Source organism: Delphinapterus leucas, chromosome 6 (genome assembly GCF_059928025.1).
Source record: "Delphinapterus leucas isolate spDelLeu-1000000601 "Yukka" chromosome 6, BTC_Dleu_Yukka2, whole genome shotgun sequence".
In the NCBI taxonomy this organism is placed as follows: domain Eukaryota; kingdom Metazoa; phylum Chordata; class Mammalia; order Artiodactyla; family Monodontidae; genus Delphinapterus; species Delphinapterus leucas.
In genome coordinates, this window is record NC_143134.1 from 91132887 (window position 1) to 91152281 (window position 19395).

General features: G+C 37.5%; 1 protein-coding gene across 4 annotated transcripts in view; it reads right to left on the bottom strand.

Annotated features, from left to right (window-relative positions):
* The window catches only part of XPA (XPA, DNA damage recognition and repair factor), a 56953-nt gene that overhangs the window by 23386 nt on the left and 14172 nt on the right, over nt 1-19395 (bottom strand). For 3 of the 4 annotated variants that reach the window (XR_016393449.1, XM_089912584.1, XM_022600067.3), the window contains exons 3-5: nt 13075-13180; nt 10402-10567; nt 8291-8408 (exon numbers count right to left, since the gene is read on the bottom strand). Coding sequence is in view for 2 of the 4 variants with exons in the window: in XM_089912584.1 (XP_089768710.1) it covers nt 8291-8408; nt 10402-10567; nt 13075-13180 (390 nt within the window). In the remaining 2 variants the exon portion in view is untranslated. The remainder of the gene's footprint in view (nt 1-8290; nt 8409-10401; nt 10568-13074; nt 13181-19395) is intronic. The other variant, XR_016393450.1, reaches the window with a different exon arrangement.

The window sequence follows — 19395 nt, forward strand, 5'->3', positions numbered from 1 at the left end:
TGACCTTATGTCTATTATTATTTATCCTATAAAATGAGAGCAATAGTTTAGGACATAAATTGCTAGTAATCATGCAAAGTACAACATAAATAAAAGAATCACTGACTATTAAGACCCGGAAAGAACCATGGAGTTATTTTACTTCATTTTACTTTGCAGGTAAGGAAATTGAGCAAAGATAGCATGGGAACCCAGGTCATTTATTCCAATGTTTAGAACTTTTCCCGCTACGTCACGTTAAGATGTCATTTTCACAAAGAAAAGTTACGTTGGATGCTCTGAAAAGCGACTAGGACATTCTAAAGTTCACACTGCATGTTACTTGAAGAAACCAAATGCTTTGTGTTAATCAGAAATTAACAAGCTAATAACATCTCAGTTTCTAGTTTAATGAATAAAAAGCAACACAAGTTGTTTTCATTTTTCTATTCTGACCAATGATCCATCAAGCCCTGCACTTTTGACAGCAGCACTACCCAAGGGAGGGTATGATCATTATCTTCTATAATCTCAACCTTAAAAATCAAAGTACACCAAGTAATCACACACATTTTGTTTAATCCATTTTACTATGATAAGTACTATCAAAATAATACTTGAATCTTTGTATTTTCAGCCTTTATTTGTACCATGAGGATAAGCAAGCAAATAGGGCTATGTATCAGGCACTGTTCTAAGCACTTTATTTATAAAACTTAATCCTCACAACACTTTGCAATAAGTACAACTATCAACCCAGTTTTACAGATGAGAAAACTAAGGCTCAGAGAAGTTACATAAGTTGTGCCTAAGGTCAGGCAGAGGCACACTCTAGCTCAGGCCATGTTCTTAACCACTAAGCTGTGATGCCTTTTCATACACCTCCAACATGAAAAGCACTTTATCTGAGACATTTTCAAGCTTCAGTGTATATACCTCTAGACAGTTTCCAAACTAGGGAGAAAATCATGTTCATCCAAACTCTAACCTTTATGCCTATATCCTCTCATATTCTGAAGAGCCCTAATTTTTCTAAACATATCTGGAATGCCCTTTATCCTTTTATTTTTCTACCTTGGGATATTTTTAAAATAAAAAATAAATGATATGCTGACCAGAACTGCACAGATGCCTCATGGTTTCAGATAATGACAGGAAGATGTCTCCTGTGTAAGTTCCAATACCTACTTTTCAACTTTGCTCTGAGGTAAGGTATCCTGGCCACTTTCCCTTTACTACCCCACGAGGAAAATCTCTCAAAATCTGACTGCATCCCAGTCGCTAAGCTAACTGCCCAGTTTGTGCGTTATGTGAACTTAGGAAGAGAGATAAGAAAATTTTCTTAAGACTGAAAGAATACTTAACAAAAATCCAGCTTACTAGCCATAATTGTCACAACTGAACATAAGGTTTTATACTGACTTTATGGCTTTTCTTCCCATCCTTCAGCTAATCTATCAAGATCTATAATGACAATAAAGCCATATCTTTAGTATTTACTAGACATTCCTGAAAAAACTTGTGCTAGGAGGCACTAGAACAAAACAAAACAAAACTGGTATATCTGTCATTTTCTTGCCCTTCTTTCCCCACACGACCGATCTAGTCTTAAAGCCATGAGGTGGAGCAAGTGGGCATGGGGGTGGGGGAGAGCCCAAGATAGATAAGGAGGGTCTCCTAGAGAGGAGGCAGCAACAGTGAAGGGAAATTAGGTACATTCAGGGGCACTAATCAAATAACTATATATTATAAAGGATAATGGAAATCAGGTTTCTCACTGTCAAAGAAGGAAATTACAAATAAGGAAAGGAAGAAAACCAGAATAAACCCTAAAATTTTGGATTAGAACTCGATATAATGTAAACTCAAGGATTTAATTATGTATTAGATATACACGTGTTTTAAGCTAGAAAGAAGTGGTCAAAGATTGATGAAGACATGTCAGAAGGACACAAGACCTAGCCTGAAGATACTCCTATGGGCCCAAATCTGAAACAATTTGAGCACCAAAATAATTGAGAACAGAAATGAACCAAAAGCCACTGAGAAGAATAGGAATTAATGAATCCATACCAGTAATAAACAAATGGGGGAATGATGCTATAGAATGCCAATTTCCAACTGGTTAAATGTGGAGTGAGCGCTGAAGGTAGAAAACAATTTTTGCAACCATCATACTAAATACTGATTCAGGCAAGAACCATCCACGGATGAATGTTAAATTTAGGGTGAAGTGTTGAGGAGAAGCAGGACATTTACGTGGTCTTACAGGGTTTTTTTTGCTTATCAAAAATAAATATTAACATCACCATTGAGGGCAGATGGATATCACATGCCTCCAGATGTGATGCCCTAGAAAAGTCACTTCATTTATGTTCTATCCAACCTGAAATGAATAACCCGAATCTAACCACCAGGAAACATCAGAAAAATCCCAAATGAAAAACATATTACTGCAAAAAAGGCAGGCAGGGGAAGAGAAAAGACTTCTTCAAAAATGTCAGTGTCGTAAACGATAAAGGCTGTGGAAATATTCCAGAATAAAGTAGTTTAGGAAGACTTGGTACCTAAAGCCAATACCTGATCCTAGACTGGATTCTGTACTAGAATAAAAAAACTACACAGGACATGATTGGGTCAACTAACGGAATATGGATGACAGATTAGATAAAAATATCAGTAGTATACTTCTGTAAGAGAATATTCCTATTCTTAGGAAATATACACTGTAGTATTTAGGGGTAAAAAAAGGGTGGCAATGTACACAACCTACTCTTAAATGGCTCAGAAATAAACGTATGTGTAGAGAGAATGCAAATGACATAAAGTTGTTAATAGGTAAATCTGGGTGAAGAATCTGGGTGTCCCTTGTACCATTCTTATCCTTGCAATTTTATGTAAGTTTGAAATTATTTCCAAATAAAAACATTTTTAAAAGACAGTAGCTAGATTGAAGGGGCTTCCAATGGCCAAATTTGGGCGTCAAAATGAATAATCAGGAATGGACAGACTGTAACAGTTACTTGAGAATAAGAATCCATGAATCCAACTAGTACTAAAAAAAAGCTCTTCTTTCCAAAAGAAGCCAAATAGTAATTGTAGAAATAACAGAAAAAGAAAGTCACCATTTATATCCACCCTAATAATAACTGACTCAGGCAAGATTCAACCTGGGTGCTAAAACCACTGAGTGAAACTTAAGGAATGAGATGTTCACATAGTGTCAGTCACCCCATAGATTTCTTATTAATTACAAAGGGGAAAGGGTACCTTTACAATGGAGAAATCTGGCAGACACTACCTTACCTAAGCGATACCATGTGTCTCCTGAGGTAACCGATCAGAATCTAATCGTGAGAAAACTGCTAATAAACCAAAGAGACTATGGATATGCATCATCCTTGATTGGCCCCCGGATCCAACAACTAAAAAGCTATAAAGGGACATTGGAACAACTGGGGAAAGACAAATAATATAGATTATATACTAGGTAAAAGCATTATATTAATGTTGTTTATTGAGTGTGACTATTTTTTGGTTAGCAGAAACATGTCTTTATTTATAGTAGATAAATGCTTAAGTATTAATAAGAATCACAATGTCTGCAAGTAACTCTTAAATGGTTCAGCAAAATATGTGTGTGTGAATGAAGGAGAAAAAAGCAAATGTGGCAAAATGTCAACATCTGGTGAAATAAAAAATTTGTTTAAATAAGGATTAGAAAGTTTTTCACATTACTTCATTTAAGCAACTTAAAACTTTGGAAAGTAGAGGTCAACTACCTACTGCTGAGAATGAGAAGAAAAGGTGGAAAGATCAGAGACTTTAGAAGAGTGAGAAAAGGTCTGCTAGGCCTTGGGAAAACTAAGGAAACCTTGGGAGTGGAGCGGGGACATATCAAGCAGCCCTGAAAGCCTAACCGAGGCTGGAGAACAGGACAGCGGTTAACACGTTCCAACCTCCTGGCCCCACTGGCCTAGGATTTCACAACACAAAAAGCTGTAGACTACTTCTCTGGGAAGGTTATAAAACTGTTTGTGATAACCATCAGTCCTGCTACTGATTATCTTCAGGGACTGTTTCTATTTTTTACCCAAAGAACTTTTCCCCTAAATCTTTGTTTCAATGAAAAATGTATTTTATACCACTCTAAAACTTGTATTTTATCCAGCTTAATATCTTAATTTTACAAAAGAGGCAGCCTGTATTCAAAGAAGCCCAATGCTGTTTACCAGGTAAACTTACAAAAGAACTAGTGGAGAGAGACCAGATACTTCTAAATACCTGATGGGAGGGCAGGAAGTTTTGACATAGGGTGCCCACTGGTAACGAGAGGGGAAAAAAATCACAAGGAAATAACATATGAAGCTTTGATCTTACTTTGTCCTCCAAAACTAAGGATAGGAAACTGTGTCCTTCAAACTCCCCTGAGAGAAGCCCAAAAATAGTCATAAATATAACCACAGGCCCAGAATGTAAAATGTTCACAAACTTAGAAGGAGCCTCCAAATGGGATTTTCTCACCCACCTCTTTTGGGGAAAAAAGTGCATACTAACAAACAATTAAGATTAATTGTTCTTTGTTTTTAGAAGGCTAACCTCTACCAGTATTAAGAGAAAAGCTGAGTATAACTTTAAAGAAAAGCCTTACAGCCACCTTATCTGTGGAAAGGAGCCACGCAAACCCAAAATGTTCTGTGTATTTGCACCAATTCAAAGTTCCCATCCAATATCCAGGCCAACACACACTGCCTTTTTTAAAATCTAGTTAAACTAAGCACAGTGATGCCATCCTTTCTACTTCTGCCTTCTTGGATCTAAGAGATCTGTAACAATTTGAACTTGCCGACAAGGAAATTCTTTGTCTTTCACCTTGTCTAAATTTATATATACACCTTACACTATCTATAATTTCCTTCTCTAGTAAGATCAATTCTTTCTCAAACTGATGAAGTAGAAGATCATATTCTAAAAACAGGTAAATGTAATCTCTTACCTTTCCATAAAGAAGTAAACTTTGTGTCAGCTTCTTTGTGGATCAAAATCAGAAGACCAAGAGGAACCAGGTTCCAATTTCTTTTGAACTAAAAAAACTTTTAGACTTGCTTTTATTCCTCTCTGTTCTGAGCCTTCTGAGCAAAGTGCATAGCAAGCTCCTTGTTTCTAATTTCTACAGTGTCTACTCCACTCTCAGCCCTTTGTGGCCTAGTCAGGAGGACAGGAACATATCCACCAACCTCTAAAGTAAATCAACAAGAAGAAGCCATAATTAAAGAAGGCATGGCACTGACCTCTGCACATTAAAGACCAGAAGACAATGGAGTAATGTTTATACAACTGAGAGAGAACTCAAGTTTTCATATGCAAGAGAAACAGAAAAACATTCTTAGATTCGTAACAGGGTCTTAGAAAATAAACCATTCTTGTAACCACTTGGAAAATTTCCTCAAAAAACATGCTTCACCCAAACAAGAAATAAACTGAATTAAAGAAACCAGTCTTAAGAGGTCCAAGAAAAAATTTAGGGCAAATTCAAACTCTTCAAGGATGAGGAAAATCCACAGTAGTTTATCTGGTGGATAATAGCAGCAATTTAACATAGCGAGAAAAACAGCCAATTATGTTTGAGTTTATACTTCTTTAAAAAAAATACCCATGTGAACTGTGTAAATCTTAAAAGAAATGTTCTATTCATGCTAATATTTAAATAGATGACTATCTTAATAGAACTGTTACAGAAAAAAGCATGAAAAAATTAAACAGATGCCATCATCTGTTATTGTTAGTCAAATTACAGAATTTAGTCCCCTTTAGATGACATCTTGACCAAACTACAGAAATATTATAGTATCTAATAAAACTACAGATAGACCCTCTTTTTAAAATATTTCATCACTTTGAAGGTATATGTTTCTAATTCCTTTATCCATATATTATTATCTACAGCAAAATACCATCAGGAAAGTGGTTTGAGGAGGCAGCAGAAAGGGAAGAGCTGAGGTGATTCAGGGAGCTGGGGCTGACAAAAACTCTAGGCTGGTATGTGATTAGTCTATAAATGTGCCCTCCTCTTTCACACCCCTTAAGGTGCCTTCTGTTACCTGATCCCTCAAGGCTTTCCTTGATGTTGGAAGAGAAGAAGGGTCGGGGTAAAACATGGAAGAGATTAAAGAAAGGACCAAATTCAAAAGAAGTCTTTCCAAATCCTCTCAACTGGCCCTTGCAGGTATTCTGGATGACTGTGGTACAGAAGTGGCTAATCTGGGGACAAATCTTCAATGAAATGCTCTTACATGGCATAGTTTGCTATAGGAAACCTCTCTACAAAGGCATATATATTATATGTGTGCTTATTACCCTCTGATTCAGGAAATGATATGTTAAGTAACTATAATTTATATAAAGATGTATATAAGGATGTTTATCATGGGGTTGTGTGTCTTTGATAAATTTTTTTTATTAAACTTTGATTTTTATTCCTTATTGTTAAGTTGATCAATTTTATATATCAAAATTTTCATTTGTAATCAGAATTAGAAATTTGAAATATGCTCAACTATTATTCCCTTCCTGTAATTAAAGAATAAAGCAATCATTGACAGATATTTGAACATTTACACCCAAGTCCAAGGATATATAAGTGGATCTTTTACCTGCCTTCATTATATAATATCTACAGGGGAAAAAAAAGAGTATCCTTGTACAGCAACACATGCAGAACTGCCATATTCTTATAATAGGTACATAATATGCCATAGTAATACTACGATCTATAGGATGTCACTCTGCCCTAGTTCTCATCTAAGCAACTTACGTGTAATGTCTCACTGATTCCTTACTAAACTTTTATAAGGTGGGTGGTATTATCATCATTTTTATAGTTGAAGAAACTGAAATACAGAGAAGTTTTTCTTTTTTTTTTTTACAGAGAAGTTTTGATAAACTTCATAAATGTCCAACTGTGCTTCCATTTTTATAAAAATTTTTTAAGGGCCTATGCATAGAAAAGAACTGGAAAAATAGACATTAAACTGATGATTGTCTCTGGGTAGTATAATTATGGGATAGAAGTTCTTTAGTTTTCTAACTTCTCTGCACTTCACATGAATTACTCTTGTACTGAAAAGGGGGAAAGAATTCCCTCACAATAAGAAGGAACAAGGTAGGCTTACATTCAATTTTTTTTTTTTTTGCTCTTTTGTTTTTAAGACACCTGAACTATCTTCATTCACCCTCCAAAACCTCTTCTAAAGCCTAAACACATAAGCAAAATTACTTATTATGGCTACGATACTCATTTTAAATGGATCAATTTATTATATGTATAACCCTGTGTATACAGAGAATACATGTTATCTATATACACTTGACACCACACTGGCACTCTACTGTATGAAGAACATTTACACCTACTTTTTAAGATTCTCTGTAGGGAATCTGTGATACAGCCAACAAGTGCCCTTTGTGCTCCTATAACACCCTATGTTCATCGCTGTCACAGTACTTATCACGCTCGATTATGACTAAGTTTACCAGTCTTTCTCTTCTGACAAAATGTTGACGCCAGCATTTGTGTTAGCACAGAGCGTGGTACACAGCTGACACTTAGCAATTGTTGGATACACTGGACGGACAGACTTCTGCACATATGCATACATGGATGAATGCATGGACAAATGAATACAGAGATAGATGGACAAAAGAATGGATAGTTACATGGATAGACAGATGTATGGACAGAGGAATGAATGTACCAATGCAGACTTTCGGTCATGAAATCCTGGCTCCAGTCCCAACTCTCTAGCACCTATGTAACAAGTCACTCTACCTTTCCAGGTCTTTTATTCATATATAAAAGTGATTAGACTATCTGACATTAGAAGGTTCCTTCTAGCTGCTAAATTAGATCACTGAGACTTAGGCATTATTTTTTCATTTTAAGCAATTAGAGAGGTTTGCTGGTGGAAAACTTCACTTTTGATAACCGTGTGGGTCACATTTAAGATTGCACTGAGGCCAAACCCTTAACCAGGGGTACATTCCTGACCCTACCACCGTTCCTATACAAAAACATGACTCACTTGAAGACGAGGGCTTACATGCTTTTTTAGAATTGCAGTGAGGTTTGGACTAAGAGTCTCAAACACCAACTTACTGAGGGCAACTTTAAGTCTTTTGTTCTTCAATTTATGGAAGAAAAAAATTTCCAATCCAACAGTGACACTGTATCTTTAAAGTGGAAGAACTTAGCTAAAGGCTCTTTGCAAAGCAGTAGAGCACAGTCCTTCATGATATAAATGTAGCCACTTACCTTTTACTTTTTTATCAAACTTCTTCTGTTTCATTTTTTCTCGGTTTTTCTGTTGAACTTCCTTCGCTTCTTCTAATGCTTCCTGACTACCCCAAACTTCAAGAGACCGCTTCACAATCTGAAATACAGAATCCATAAATTAGTTGTGATTCATTGTTGTAAAATAGTTATAATTATTAAATCCATAGATGCCAAAGAGTGATCTAACTTAAGTGCAATTTTATAAGTATTTATTTGAAATTTAAAAGTTTTTAAATATTGATAAGAAACAACTCTAGGGCTTTCCTGGTGGCACAGTGGTTGAGAGTCCGCCTGCCAATGCAGGGGACACGGGTTCGTGCCCCGCGCTGCGTCTGCATGTCCGGAGCCTGTGCTCCGCAATGGGAGAGGCCACAACGGTGAGAGGCCCGCGTACCGTAAAAAAAAAAAAAAAAAAAAAAAAAAAGAAACAACTCTAATAATATCTCTATCTATAAACCTATGAAACCGTCAGTGAATGTATGATGAATGAGATTACGTATTTGCAAAGCACAATAAAACTAGGTGTACCTGTGTAAATAGAAAAGCTGTCCTCTGACTGCAATCACTTCTCTGCTTTGTTTTCACGTGAATCGAGAGAACTACATGTAGTCAGTGGGTTTGATCGAGTTTTGGCAGGATCACCCAAAAAAATCTGCTGACCAATTAGCCGTATCAGATCTAAATATGAGGTCATCTCCAGAAATCTCCCATCACAGGAAATCAATCACTACTACTCTTCTCCTGAATCAATAACAGTTTCCATCCACTTGACTAATTTCTGATCTTAAAAATATGAATTTTCTTTAAAAACTTTGGTAGCTGAATGACCTAACAAGTCTTTATTCTAGTTTAAAAACCTTGGAATATATATATATATATGTACTCTTTATAATATTTATTTACATGTAGGGAAATAATATACACACTGAGAATTATGCTCGGGATATCTCTCACAATATGTTACAGGGACCAAAATATCAATCAATAAAGCCAAACTGAAATTTCTTAACATAAAGAAATACACTGTTACTTCATAAATTCTAAAACATCACATTTTCCACAATTTAACATCCCTGAAAATGCTGCATCACTAATGTAACTTAATGGTACTTTAACAACCCTGAGTCAAGAAGTGATTCAGAAGAATTGGACTCTGAATGTAAGTAAGTTTAGGAATACCTTAATAAATCTGTGGTACTTGCATTTTCCTTGTTATGTACACACAAGCATGATTTATAGCAAAAAAAAAACTATAGTAAGTCTAATGGCACTATTTCAATAAAATAAAAGCATCAAGTGATAAGGCAGCACTGGGTCAGTTTAATTAGCAGCATTTTTTCATTTTTAATAGTACATAAAATTATGGTGAATCTTTTAATCAATAGTGTATTATGTTTAGTGAAAATTCAATATATGTCTGCTTTTACAATGTGGTTTATTAGAAGATACTAGGATCTTCTAGTATATTCCAATCAAACTGTGCTCTAAAGCAATGCCTCCCAATATTTTTTATATAATGGCACAAAAAAGAATATTATGATATTTGTACCATTCTTGGGTAGATACAGGAAGCTGGAGTTAGATTCTGGGCATCTGTGAAATTCCCAAATTTTTTTTTTATGATTTTATTTGCGGGGTAGGTGGGCAAGGGCTGACTCCTATTTCAAGCATTTTTGTTTCCAAATTGTACTCCTAACATCACCCAGTAGTAATATATTTGCTTCAAAGTGCCACATCAAAAAGCAAAATAGGGCCTCCCCGGTGGCGCAGTGGTTGAGAGTCCGCCTGCCAATGCAGAGGACACGGGTTCGTGCCCCGGTCCGGGAGGATCCCACATGCCGCAACTAAGACCTGGTGCAGCCAAATAAATAAATAAATATTAAAAAAAAAAAAAAAAAAAAAAACAACAAAAAGCAAAATAAGTAAACATGTTATTAAATGTCATTATGTACGACTATGGCTCGTGTCAAACAATAAAATGAAAAGGATCTTTTTAACTTTCTGTAAGTGAAAACTAATTATAACTAGTTCATTGTTAAAGCTTCACCCGACCCAGGGTTTAAAATGACTGATTATAACTTATTGGAGACCTGTAATTTTAAGTAGAGTTTCATATCACCCCATTGTGCATGATGAGGATTCTTCTTCACAATAAATTTAAGAGCTGGTTCTCTTTTTTCTAAATCACAATCTTTCAGAAGGTATTCTTGTTTTGCTTCTGTTTTAGTTATAAGCTTGTGTTTATCATCAGCATCTCTGAAAACAGATTAAGTCCATTATATACAGTAGTTGTTTCAAATAAATTAAGATTTTTCAAACAGTCCCCAAACCTAGGGGCATACATGCCAAAAGAAACATATAAAATACTTTTTCCTGAAACGCTCATGGTCAAATTAGCAGCATAAGAATTCCAACAGAGAAGTACTTTCTTTTACTAATTCTGAGAAGCTATTTATATTAGCAGCAGATCCATGTTATTTAACACGTTAAGAATTTCTTTTTACTAAGTCCCTCTTTTCCACAAAGTATTTGAAATAACTTACATGAACACAGCAAATATAAATGAGAACTTAAGACTCAATGAGTAAGAAAATATAAGGCTTAAAGTCAGGAGAGGCAGGATATAAGGAATATAAACATGCAAGGTCCAAAGGCACCAAGCACAGCTGCGTTTCCAGTTGGCTCTGAGCTTTTTCAAAGCCCAGGTAAAAATGGAGACATAGTCAATTACATAGCTCTTCTCATTCATTTGTTCTCCATCTACATGCTAGGTATTGTTCAAGGTACTAGGAATACAGCAAAGAATAAAACAAAGCCTTGTTTTCAGGAAGCTTACATTCTAGTTAGGAGAAGACAGTCAATAAGCAAACATGATGACTGATAAAAGTGCTATAAAGGAATACAAAGCATGGTAAAGGAACAGAAATTTTCAGAGAGATTGGGAAATCAAGAGAATGCCACTGATGAGGAAACATTTGAGCAGGGCCCTTCAGAAGTCAGAAAACATTCTGAATAGCTAGAGAAAGAACATTCATAGCAGAAAGAAGAGCAAGTGCAAAGACTCTAGGACAGGAGTGTGCTTTGCAAATGGAGTTCACAACAAGCGAGCCAGTGTGACCAGAATGCTTAAAGTAGGTGATGGTGAGGAGTGATGGAAAATAAAGTCAGAGACACGCAAGGGTCTTGTAAGAAATGGTGAAGACAATTTTATTCTACATGGATTCGAAACCATTAAAGAGTTTTGAGTAAAATGCTATATGGAGAAGAGACTAACCGTGCAAAAGTGGGGGAAGAGGCCAGTTACAAGAGTACTACTGCAGTGGTCCAGGCAAGAGCTGATAGGGGCCCAGTCTAAGGCAGTAATAGTACAGAGGATGAGAAACAGATGGATTCAGGACATGGTTTAAATATAGACCCAAATGGATTTGGAATTAAACATGGGATAGAGAAACAGCCAGTGAATGAAGTTGGCCTTTACTGAAATGGTGAACACTTAGGAGGAGGTATAGGACAGGCGGTGGGGGGAGGGGGAGAGGAGTTATAATTGGGAATAACTTTAAGGAGACTAAATAATTTGGAAGTATACACCAAAGGAGGGGACAGGTAAAGTACATTGTACTAATCTATAATCGTCAAAGATGTTGGAAAAAACAAATAGAATGGAGGGCTGTATTCCTCATTATGTTTACATAACTTTCTTTAAATTGATCATTAGGTTGCTTCCATTTTCTCACGGAAGTAAGGTTATATGTGGTAATTTAGCTCCTGAACACTATCTGTACTTTAAGGAGAGTGATAACACTGTGGGCCTTAACCACTGTGTGCATTAATGATACTGTTACATCACTGGGAAGAGAGCTGATAATTCCAGTGGGTACCAGAACATTTCCCATCACAGATCTGATCATGAGACCAGAAACATCTCCCGTTCTATCTTCTAGGGATCTACTTAGCAACAAGTCAGTGGTGATGGCTCTAGATGTCTGCAGCAGGGACTCTGAAAAGGCAGGTCCACCAGGCGTGTGAGCAGTTGATCTGGGACTGTACGTACAAGAAGTGGGGACAGGGAACAGATAAGAGGGCTAAGTAAGAATCCAAGGTGGGATCTTTAGGTGTGAAAGACACCAACACAGGACTTGGCTGAGATAACCAGTAGGGACAGGAGAACCAAGTGGAGTGAGTAATATTCCGTGGTGATACAAAAAGAGATAAAGGCTAGGAGAAGAAAAAGAATGACAGAAGAATGTGATTTTTCCTCATTTAATCTCTTCCCTGCCAATTCAGGAGAGTAGAAAATGAACGGAAAGAGGTGTTCTGAGTACCAGAAGAGTAGCTGGAGGCGTTATACTTCCCTCCTCTCATTGAAGGTGCCAGTCCTCTGACCAAGGTATCAACACACACACTAGTCAAAGAAAGAAAGAAACAAAGGGATCCTTAGGGGCTGGGGGGAGAGAAGGGTTAGGAACCTGCTACTGAGAGATGGTTAACGCCCCCCCCAACCCCCCAGCAGAAAGGAAAAGGACATATCTATGGCAGAACCAGGGACATCCTTCCTATTTATGTGGCATAACGTTGATAAGCATAGTCTTCCTGTAATTCTTTAGCAAAATGGAAAATACAGAAATTTTAGGAAACTCCCAAAACAACATATTTATGAAGAAAATATTAAATCCAAATGGATCTAATTACTGTTTTGCCCTAAACCTACAAGCAAACATTAAATTTTAGTAATTTAGAACATGCTCTGAAATAAAAATAAGTACCTGCAGTTATCACAAGTTGCCAAATCAAAGTGGTTCATTAGATAAGAATCCATAAATTCTTTACCACATTCTTCACATATAACATAATCAAATTCCATTACAGGTCCTAAAGAAAGGAAGATTAATTCTCTAAGTTGCCTTTTTTTGTGATTAGAATAGAGCCTCCTCTATTTTATTAGCTTACCAGCATGTATTTTATGCCTGATACAAACATATTTATGTAAAAGACAACATAAAACCTTGATTAAGTAATCTTACATTCATCTAAAAAAAATTTTTTTAAGGAAAAAAGGAAATAACATAAAGGAAAAAATTATGGACTCACCCAGTATTTTTGAACTCAAACAACATGGAAGGTACTTGTATTACTTTTGTATTGCTGGTATAACAAATTACCACAAATTTAGTGGCTAAAATAACACAAATTTATTTTCTCACAGATCTGTAGTTTATATGTCTGACACAGGTCGCAGTGGGCTAAAGTCAAGGTGATGGCAGGGTTGCACTCCTTTCTGGAGGTTTTGAGGGACAACCTATTACCAGCCATTTCCAGCTTCTAGAGGCCACCTGCATTCCTTGACTCACGACTCCCTTTCTCCAGGGATGTAAGCTGGAGCCAGCAACTGCAGCTTCTTACATCACTATGGCTTCTTCCATAATCACACCTACCCCTGACTCTCTCCTGCCTCTCTTCTACTCCTAAGGATCCTTGCGATTACACTGGGCCCAGCTGGATAACCCAGAATAATCTCCCCATCTCAAAGTCTTTAACCTTAATCATATCTGCAAAGTCCTTTTGGCTCTGCAAGGTAATAAATGCATAGGTTCCGGGATGGTTAGGATGTGGACATCTTTGGGGGCCATTACTTGGCCTACCACAGTAATGTTGAGAGTACAAAGATTAGTCTCAAGGCCGGAGGGAGGTGGGGGAGCTGCTTACAGATAAGGGAGATGGGCACCAACATGTAACACAGAAAACAGAGGCAACACAGAATTCACTTTCAAATGGGAAACTTTTTCTCTCCCTCACCCCCAACAACAGAGTAAACAGCTTCCTCTTCATCTGTCTCAACCACTAGATTGGAAATCTCTTGAAGGCAGAGACTGTATTTAGTTTAGCTATATATCCTCAATACCCAGCACGGAAACTACTCTTGGCAGAGTAAGGCCGGATTCTTTTTTTTTTTTTTTTTTTTTAAAGATTTCAAATACCTAGCTAAGAATCTTTATCCTACAGAATTTTTTTTTCCAGCAAGTCTGAAGGTTTTACCCCTAAGTCTTTAGGATGATTGCTACTGCCAAGCCCCAACTCTGAGAACTGCCACAAGTCCCAGCAGGAAGAAAAATGGAGTTGCCATTTATCCATGATTTGTTCAACATATTCCTATCACTGCCTTCCCTTACCTACTTCCAACACAAGAAGGTCAGTCAGTATTCTAGCACTCCTCAATATTACTAATCTCCAAACTCTTAACAAAAAAATCACTCTTCTTTCTAAAATATTACAGGGGCATAGCTATGGACAAAAGGAAAAAATATAGTCAAAGTGGTATCTTCAAAAAACTGGTTACTGGAATGTGTTTGGATAGAGAGAAATTACAGTCAGAAATACCAATTAGGAGGCTACTGCACAGTATTATTAATCAAAAGCCATAAAATGTGCATACGTTTTCCTAATTTTAAAAATGCCTTATAATGGAAATTTTTAAATATACATAAGGATGATTTTTCAACTCCATCACTCCCTTTACATTTACCATTTGGAAATTGCCAGTCTACTGTAATCAAGAGCCTTCCCCTCCCCCATTCAGTCCTTCATTCACTAACACATTTATTATCCATATAGACTCATGGATTCCTATTATTTCAATGGTGTCCTTCATTATTTTAGCAAATTGTCTGAAATTTGGCCAGTGGAAGCCCCTTCAAGCTGACACTTATGCCTCTGTAACATGCTTCTATCACTTTCTGAACACTTACATATTTTCTGGCATTACAAAATGTCCCAAGCTCATCTTGTAGCCATCCTGCCCCAACCCTGGAATCAGCTATTTCTCTGAAGGGCCCTGGTTCCTTTTAGTGGAGAACAGTATCAGCATCCAAGATCTGGACACCAGCTGCACTCATTGCTACTGGGCTACCTCTGCTTCACGGCCATTTCTGTGAACAGGGCTAGGAAATATATGTGTATATAGACACACACACAAATACTCATACATGTACTGTACACTTTTTTTGTTGAGATATAACTGACATAACATTAGTTTCAGGTGTACAACATAATGAGTCAACAATTGTATATATTACATAATGATCACCACAGTAAGTCTAGTTAACATTCGTCACCATACGGTTACATTTCTTATCATAAGAATTTTTAAGATCTAGTCTCTTAGCAACTTTCAAATATGTAATACAGTATTACTGTTACCATGCTGTACATTACTTTCCCATGACTAACTGGAAGTTTGTACCTTTTGACCCACTTCAAACATTTCACCTACCTCCCTCCTCCTCCCCCCTCTGGCAATCATCAATCTGTTCTCTGTATCTATGAGTTTGGGGGGGGGGTTGTTTTTAGATTCCACATATAAGTGAGATCATATGGTATTTAACTTTCTCTGACTTACTTCACTTAGCATAATGCCCTCAAGGTCCATCCATGTTGTCACAAATGGCAAGATTTCATTCTTTCTTGTGGCTGAATAATATTCCACTGTATGTATACACACACACACACACACACATCACACTTTCTTTATCCATTCATCCATCGATGGACACTTAGATTGTTTCCACATCTAGTTATTGTAAATAATGCTGCAATGAACATGGGGGTGCATGTATATTTTCGAGTTACTGTTTACATTTTCTTTGGATAAATACCCAGAAGTGGGATTGCTGGATTATATGGTAGTTCTAAGTTTTTGAGGCACTTGCATACTGTTTTCCATAGTAGTTGCACTGATTTACATTTACAAGGGTTCCTTTTATCCACATGCTCACCAACACTTATTTTTTGTCTCTTTGATAACCACCATTCTAACAGGTGTTAGGTGGTAGCTCACCACTGTTTGATTTGCATTTCCCTGATGATTAGTGATGTTGAGCATCTTTCCATGTACATGCTGGCCGGCAGTACGTCTTCTCTGGAAAAATGTCTATTCAGATCTTCTGCCCATTTTTTAATCGGATTGTTTGGTTTTTTGCTATTGGGTTGTAGGAGTTCTTTATGTATTTTGGATACTAACCCCTCATCAGATGTATGATTTGCAAATATTTTCCCCCATTCAGTTGGTGGGCTTTTCAAAGGTTTGCTTTGCTGTGCAGAAGCATTTTAGTTTGATGTAGTCCCACTTGTTTAACAGTTTTGCTTTTGTTGCTTCTGCTTTTGGTATCATAACCAAAAATATCATTGCCAAGACCAATGTCAAGGAGCTTTTCATCTATTTTCTTTTTTGTTTGTTTTTTATTTATTTGGTTGCGTTGAGTCTTAGTTGCAGCTCACAGGCTCCTTAGTTACGGCTCCAAGCTCCTTACTTGCGGCATGCAAACTCTTAGTTGTGGCATGCATGTGGGATCTAGTTCCCAGACTAGGGTTCAAACCTGGGCCCCATGCATTGGGAGCAGAGTCTTAACCACTGTGCCACCAGGGAAGTCCCCATCGGTTTTCTTCTAAGAGTATTACGGTTTGTCTTACACTTAAATCTTTAATCCATTTTGAATTATTCTGTGTGTATGATGTAAGACAGTGGCCCAGTTTCAATCTTTTGCATGTGACTGTCCAGTTCTCCCAACACCTTTTATTGAAAAAACTGTCCTTTCCCCTTGTATATTCTTGGCTCCTCTGTCATAAATTAACTGACCATATGTGTAGGTATATTTCTGGGCTTTCTCTTCTGTTCCATTGATCTATGTGTCATTTTTATGCCAATACCATACTGTTTTCATTACAATGGCTTTGAAATATAATTTGAAATCAGGGAGCATGAGGTCTCCAGCTCTGTTCTTTTTTCTCAAGATTGCTCTGGCCATTCAGGGTTTTTCATGGTTCCATGTGAATTTTAGGATTGTTTGTTCTATTTCTGTGGGAAATTGCCATTGGAATTTTGATAGGGACTGCACTGATTCCATAGATTGCTTTAGGTACTATGGACATTTTAAGAATATTAGTTCTTCCAACCCAGGAGCACAGAATGTTTTTCTATTTATTTGTGTCTTCTTCCATTTCTTTCATCCATGTCTTATAGTTTTCAGTGTACAAGTATTTCACCTCCTTGGTTAAATTTATTCCTAGGTATTTTATTCTTTCTGATAAATGGGCAACTGTAAACAGGACTGTTTTCTTAATTTCTCTTTCTGATAGTTCATTAGTAGTGTACAAAAATGCAACAGATTTCTATATATTGATTTTGTTTCCTGCAACTTTGCTGAATTCACTTTTTAGTTTACATGTACACTTTTACATGCATACACATATACATGTTTTAGAAATCATGAGTTCACACTGATACTGGCAATTTTAATCCATCCCCACAGGGTTCTTTCTTGCCTTCTCCCATTCCATATTTGTATGTCCTTTCTTCTACAATGAGAACCTTGGCTCCCAACAACATCAAGAAATACATTCATCTGCATGAGCCAATAATACATCTAAACTAGTTTCAAAATTTCTTCACTCATACCACTCTATGAGTTCAGGAATTCTGTGGTTTTCCCCTTACCCCACCCACCTCAAATTGAGGATATACTGTCAAATACTGTCCTCATAAATCATTTGGACTAGTTCTTTCTGTCCTCCCCCTCTTCAACATGATCATGTTATTTCATTTGGAAAAATACATCCATTTGTTTATTTGCTTTTAGGTTGTTTACTCCTTCTATCAATGATTTAACTTTTTTTAAGTATGTAAACTTTACCAGAAATTTACATACTTTTGGGTCAGTTACCCTACTGCTATGAATCAGAGCGCTGGACAAAAGTTTACCTCCAAATATATTCACTGCAATAATAATTATTAGAATAGAGAAAAGAAACAAACAAAAGAGCTGCATTTAAATGAATCATGGTGCAGCCATCAAATGGAGCATTATGTAGCCATTAAAAAGAAAGCTCTGAAAGAATATTTAAGAAATGGGGAGGACTTCCCTGGTGGTGCAGTGGTTGAAAGTCTGCCTGCCAATGCAGGGGACACGGGTTCGAGCCCTGGTCTGGGAGGATCCCACATGCCGTGGAGCAACTGGGCCCATGAGCCACAACTACTCAGCCTGAGCGTCTGGAGCCTGTGCTCCGCAACGAGAAGCCACGACAGTGAGAGGCCCGTGCACCGTGATGAAGAGTGGCCCCCGCTCGCTGCAACTGGAGAAAGCCCTCGCACAGAAACGAAGACCCAACACAGCCAAAAATAAATAAATTAATTAATTAAAAAAAAGAAATGGAGAAATTCTCTTAACATTTTTATAAAAGAAAAATATTACATTCTCATTCACACATCAAAAACAGTCTCAAAGATAATACATCAAAATGTTTGTACAGGAAGTTACTGTTTAATGGGACAAAGTTTCAGTCTTGGGATGATGAAAAAACTCTGGAGATGGATGGTGGTGACTGTTACAAAACAACGTGAAAGTATAGTACTTAATGCCACTAAACATACTAAACATACGCTTTAAAAGGTTACAATTATAGGGCTTCCCTGGTGGCGCAGTGGCTGGGAGTCCGCCTGCCGATGCAGGGGACACGGGTTTGATCCCTGGTCAAGGAACCAAATTCCCACATGCCGTGGGGGCAACTAAGCCCGCATGCCACAACTATTGAGCTTGCAAGCCTCAACGAGAGAGCTGGTGTGCTACAAACTACAGAGCCCACGCACCCTGGGGCCTGCACACCACAACTAGAGAGAGAAAACCCCCAAGCCAAAACCAGAGAGAAGCCTGAGCACTGCAACGAAGAGCCTGTGAACCGCAACAAAAGATCCCGCATGCTGCAACTAAATCCCAACACAGCCAGGGGAGGGCGGGGGGGGGGAGGGCAGAAGAGGGGAGGGGAGGGGAGGGGAGGGCAGGGGAGGGGAGGAAGAAAGAAAGAAAGAAAACAGAGGAGGAACCAAGATGGCAAAGTAGAAGGACGTGCTCTCACTCCCTCTTGCGAAAACACCAGAATCACAACTAACTGCTGGACAATCATCAACAGGAAGACACTGGAACTCACCAAAAAAGATACCCCACATCCAAAGACAAAGGAGAAGCCACAGTGAGATGGGAGAAGGGGCGCAATCACAGTAAAATTAAATCCCATAACTGCTGGGTGGGTGACTCACA